Here is a 6,000-nt window from a genome sequence, read left to right on the forward strand (position 1 = left end):
CAAAGACATGGAAGACTGTCCTATTATAAATGAAATCTGCTCACTACAATACTATATAGGCTAAGTCAAGCACAACTGGGAATAAGTGTCAACTTTTTTTAATGGCATTTTAACACATAAGAACCCGATTCAGCAAATTCCTTAAACATGATGATGCACTTAAATTTAATCACAAATAATCCACTGAATTCAGTGAGACTACTCAAATGCTTAAAGTCAGACACATGCTTAATATCATGCAGAACCAGCACCTATGACCTTGATCTTGCATCATTACAGTCAATGCAAGCTTTTGCCATCAGCTTCAGTAAGCACAAGATCAAGGCCTTTATTACCATTTTCTTCTCCTCCAAAGAGCTCATAATATTGATATGCACTATAAATTGTTTACACTTAGAATGTTGACGATATTTGTTTAGCTGCTTGTTGACACAAATACATGCACAGAGGTTATGTTAGATACCTATTTTAAACTGTAGAATCCATGAAAAACATTAAACGTTCATATAACTAGAGCCACTGTTATGAATACATTGCTGTAGAATAAATTATTTCATAAATCTGAAAATTAGCTGCATACTTATACTGTCTAAACCTTATTTCTTAATTCTGTACTTTGTACCTTTCCTATTTACCTATGTTCTCACATTTTTATGTAGCTCAATATAAAAAAAATAAGGGCCTGAATTTTCTTGTTCTCAGTCATTAATGGTGACCTCACAATCTGTAAGCATACCAGCAGTTTTGCTAGCCCTAAGCAATAAGAACAGAGAATGACTTCAGTACTTGTTGGCACTAAGTAATGTTTCTCCTATACATAAACACTTTAAAATACTGTAGGCTTAAGTGGTGCTCCAAGATCATAAATGGATCAACACCCTTAATGTTAATGTAACTTTTCTGTTTTACATTTTATAAATTTGCACTTTGATATCAGGTCTATTCCTAAAGCAGACAACTTTGCTAGAATTATTATGTCTCTAATCCCTCATGATACAATTTTGCAAAGCTAGGGAATTAATAACTAACAACTGTACATGTATAAAATATTACTATGTTGTTCTATGGAAGTGCACTTAACTTACACCTTGGAATGCTATCAAGAGGCAACCAGTGGAATGCACTATATACAGAAAAGAAATTCAGATTCCAAAGAGTCAGGATATCTCCGGCCAATACAAATAAATAACTGTTGTGAGCAAAATACATAACCTGTATGTATGGGGTGCCTGTGGCCCTCCAAAATCTTATTCCTGCTTGCTGCTCTCACTCTGTACACCCCTATTTCTAATCAAGAAAAGTATGGACAATATACTTGTACTCCATCTTAGCAGCCAATCAGAATCTTATCTTACTACTTTATGTAAAATTTGTTCATTGGATGTTTAGGGCTTCATCCTCTCAGGCTCTGGTTCTCAACCAGGGCTTTGCGTACCCCAGAGGGTACGCAGAGGTCTTCCAGGGTGTAGGTCAACTCATCTAGATAGTTGCCTAGTTTTACAACAGGCTACATGAAAAGTGCTAGCAAAGCCAGTCCAAACTAAAATTTCATACTGACAATGACTTGTTGATACTGCTGTATATATTATATCAGTGTTTCTCAACCTGGGGGTCATGATTTATTTTATAATTATGTCGTAAAAATGAGAAAGTAAGCATTTTTTCAGTAATAGTGCACTGTGCCACTTCTGTATTTTTAGGTCTGATTTTGTAAGCAAGTAGTTTAAGTGAGGTGAAACTTGGGGTATGCAAGATAAAACAGACTCAGAAAGGGGTACAGTAGTCTGGAAAGGTCTCTGAGAATCACTGCTCTAAGGAACTCTAAGCTCTCACTTAAGTCAGGGGCAACTGTGGGCACTCAGGACCTTGCAGGATCTAGCCCTTAATGTTTAAGTCAAGCCAACCTACAAGCCTCAGACTTCTTGACTCTTAAATCCCATATGAAGCTGTCTATAGTGCAAATTAATATAATACACAATGTTATGTCTTTGACACTTCTGTGATGAAAAATGTCTTAAACAGAGCCTGAAAAAGAAAATCACCTCCTTTCAACTGGCAAGGTTCACTACCCAAAATTTTGCCCTTTGCTGCAGTTGGGTTAGTGCCTATAATAAAGACTGCCCTAAAAATGTTTACTTATATACACAGCATATCATTAAGAGATAAAAAAATACCAGCTAAATAATGTTTGTTACTCTTTACCATAGAATCTCTGGCATAGTCTTTGCTTTTTATCTGAAGCCTTGTAATTACATGTGGGTGTCTCCTAGCTGAGGGGAAACAAATAACGCAAGTTTATGCAAGCTTTTAAGACAAATTACATGGCATAGGGTAGCAATGCAGGGATTTTAGCATACAGGCTGTACTCTACCTTTATTATAAAGCTCCCTCTTATAACACTAACTGATAAGGGGCCACTCTACATTGGTTCTCAACTGCATTCAACCAGATAAATGCTCTCAATTCAGATTCCTCTGTAATGCATAAAATAGAGTTTATCAGGGCAGAAGGCGTGTCCTGAGATGTAAACTACTACTAACGCCTGGTTTTATGTTCGTTCCAATATACTGAGTTTTAAAATTTTGATCATGTAGAACAGAAAAATCTTAATTACAGAAATAATTAAAGCCACTGGAAAAAGGGAAAACTATGCACAAGCTTAAACTTTCAAGGGTATGGGATAAGTAATGAAGTACAACTAAATGGGTCAATTTAAATACATACTTATTTAATATATGTTAGCCAAATATTATGCCCACAAAACCTGAACACAGAATTCACATGATAAAAAGAATCAAAAAATATGATTGAGTCTCACAGATATTCAAGACCTATTTCTTGCAAAAGCTAGAAGTGTATATTACCCATCTTCAACGCTCATTTCACTGACAAAATCCACAATTGGAAAGTTTCCTCCACTTTCCTCTGAATCATATCGCCAAGGCATTTCCTTTATGCCAGTAAAAACTTGTAATTTTACAGTACAAGCAAAACATAGCGCATCATTCCACTGGACGGACATGTCAGGGTTCCCGCCACAGTGTAGGCCTGAGACCTGATCATTCCCCTCCTCCCCAGCCTTGGATGAAACTCAATAGGTTAAAGTAGCATGAAAACCCCATGCAAAAGCCGATCACATGGGAGGGGAGGTTACATTCCTTCCTTTACATTGTAACATTTCTCCTCATATTGCAGGATAAAATAATTCATACTGAGCAGTAAGCCAACAAAAGTCTGGAAATAGTGTGCTATTGAAAACTGAGGATTTTATTATTAGGGGAAGAGGGAGAGATGGGCTCTGCACCCTCTCCCAGTGACGACGTTCACAGCGGGCAGTGTGTAGATACACCAACTTTCCCCAGCAGTGCAGAAGCAGCATGCAGCTGGGGCAGGGGAGGCAAAGGCACCTGACAGCAGGAGCAGACTGTTCTGACAACTGGGCACCTACCGTCACTTTCAGTAAAGCCCATCAGGCAGCAGTGAGTGACAAGCAGGGGCTCCTCCCCACACCAGCCGCAACCCGTCCCCTAGGGACCGGAATTTATTACACACCCAGGTCCTCCCTGGGCCCCCTCAACGTCCTGGAACTCCCAAGGCAACGCACAGCTCCGCCCTTCACCGCCCGTGCTGCCTGCCTGCCTGCACCCCCCCCCCATTTCACCTCCAGCCCCCAGGCTCCATGGCCACCTCCCTCCCCCATCCCTGTCCCTACCCCCCAACCCCCCTTGTCCTCCCTTCCTCCCCCCATCCCTGTCCCTACTCCCCCAACCCCCCTTATCCTCCCCCCACTGTGTGCCCCGCGACCCTCCCCCCCCCATTTCACCTCCAGCCCCCAGGCTCCATGGCCACCTCCCTCCCCCAGACCCCCTTGTCCTCCCTCCCCACCCCCCAACACCCCTTGTCCTACCTTCCTCCCCCCATGCCTGCCCCTACCCCCCAACCCCCCTTATCCTCCCCCCACTGTGTGCCCCGCGACCCTCCCCCCAATTTCACCTCCAGCCCCCAGACTCCATGGCCACCTCCCTCCCCCCATCCCTGTCCCTATCCCCCTCCAGCCCCCCCTTGTCCTCCCTTCCTCCCCCCATCCCACTGTGTCCACACACACCCCGGGACCCTCCCCCACCCCAATCACCCCCCCACTGTGTCCCCCGGGACCCTCCCCGTAATCACCGTCCCCCCCCCCCACTGTGTCCCCCAGGGACCCCCCAGCCCCAGTGTGTCTCCGAGACCCCAGCCCTAGTCCCGCCCCTTTCCGTTCCGTGTCAGGGCGGCCGGACCGACGGGCAGCCCCGAGCCCGGCCCGCTCCTCACCTCCCGGGCGATCTGGTTGAGCGCATCGTCCTCCGCCGTCAGCCGCTCCCGGTTGGGGAGCCGCTTCCGCCCGGCCCCCTGCGTCCCCATTGCCGCGCGCCACGAACCGCTACCGCTCGCCCCGCTCCGGCACGAGCTGCCGCTGCCGCCCCGCGCCCGCCGGCGGCTACGCACAGCACGTCACCGGGGGCGGGGCTCAACGGCCCAGCACGAGAGAGGGGGTGTGGGGAGAGGGCGGGGCGGAGCGAGGAGAGAAGAGGGGAGATGGGAGGGGCTGAGGGGGCCTGGGCGGGGCGGGGCAGGGGGCGGGGCTTTGCTGCAATGGGCGGGGTGCTGTACGGAGGGGTTGCGGAGTGGGGAGGGGCTTGGGGGTGGTGATGAGATGGATGGGGAGGGTCTGTGGGGAGATGGGTGGGATTGGGAGGGGCTGTGGAGTGGGGAGGGGCTTGGGGGCAGTGATGAGATGGATGGGGAGGGGTCTATGGGGAGATGGGTGGGATTGGGAGGGGCTGTGGAGTGGGGAGGGGCTTGGGGCGGTGATGAGATGGATGGGGAGGGTCTGTGGGGAGATGGGTGGGATTGGGAGGGGCTGTGGAGTGGGGAGGGGCTTGGGGGGCAGTGATGAGATGGATTGGGAGGTCTATGGGGAGATGGGTGGGATTGGGAGGGGCTGTGGAGTGGGGAGGGGCTTGGGGGGGCGGTGATGAGATGGATGGGGTGGGTCTGTGGGGAGATGGGTGGGATTGGGAGGGGTTGCAGAGTGGGGAGGGGGTTGGGGTGATTGGCAGGGTGTAAGGTGACCAGATCGAAAGTGTGAAAAATTGGGACGGGGTGGGGGGTAATAGGTGCCATGCCTATATAAGAAAAAAACCCAAATATCGGGACTGTCCCTATAAAATGGGGACATCTGGTCACCCTAGCAGGGTGGGATGGGGTAGAGAGAGGCTATTGGGATTTGGGTGGGGAGGGGTAATGAGGTAGGGAGGCTCTTTGGGGAGATGGGCAGGGAGGGGCTTTGAGGAAGGCTCTTCCTGTTCATTGAATGAAGCAGGGGTCTTGTAGAAAAAATAGTATGTGATCACATAATTAAAGACTGTATTATAAGGCAAGGGAGACAAATTAAGGTTGCCAGTGCAACCTTAATGTGGGCATTTTCTAACTCCTGACAGTTTGACTTTGCAACCTTAATAATTTTGTTTTAACATAATTTGTTGTGTGTAATTTCCTGGGTTTAAAAAGAACTGAACCCCTCCCAAAAATTTCATCATGTGGTATCATATTGACACCTATGAGTCATCACCATGGTTGGAGCTTTTAGATCCACCACACAGAACTCTGCCACTTAACAGAGTAACAGGTACCAATAGTTGGTTGTCATCTTCTGTGTGGACCAGCATCAGAGGGGGATGGGAGACTGTCCGAGGCGGTTTCATAGATATTTGTTGGTAGCAGAGGAATGGTGAGATTCAGAAATCTTGGGTTCCATTCCAGGCTGTGGAAGGGAGTATGTCTACTGGGCACAGATTCTTCTGCGCATTCCGTTCAACTGTTTGACCACTTCTGTCCTGTCCCCTCCAACTATTTCTGCATCCCAGTGCCATTATCCTTGCCTACCCAGACCCAGTCTCCACTCCTCAAACTCCTCAGCCCAATCCCCATCTCCTTGTCCAGCAAGTCTCACCTCTTTGG

At 47.6% G+C, this 6,000-nt stretch overlaps 1 protein-coding gene across 1 annotated transcript in view; it reads right to left on the bottom strand.

Annotated features, from left to right (window-relative positions):
• LRRFIP1 (LRR binding FLII interacting protein 1) overlaps positions 1–4,401 on the bottom strand; it is a 177,944-nt gene extending 173,543 nt beyond the window's left edge. The window contains exon 1 of the mRNA XM_065413159.1: positions 4,312–4,401. Coding sequence (XP_065269231.1) covers positions 4,312–4,401 — 90 coding nt within the window. The remainder of the gene's footprint in view (positions 1–4,311) is intronic.
• Positions 4,402–6,000: the final 1,599 nt, after the last annotated feature.

This window comes from Emys orbicularis, chromosome 11, assembly GCF_028017835.1.
Source record: "Emys orbicularis isolate rEmyOrb1 chromosome 11, rEmyOrb1.hap1, whole genome shotgun sequence".
Taxonomy (NCBI): Eukaryota; Metazoa; Chordata; order Testudines; family Emydidae; genus Emys; species Emys orbicularis.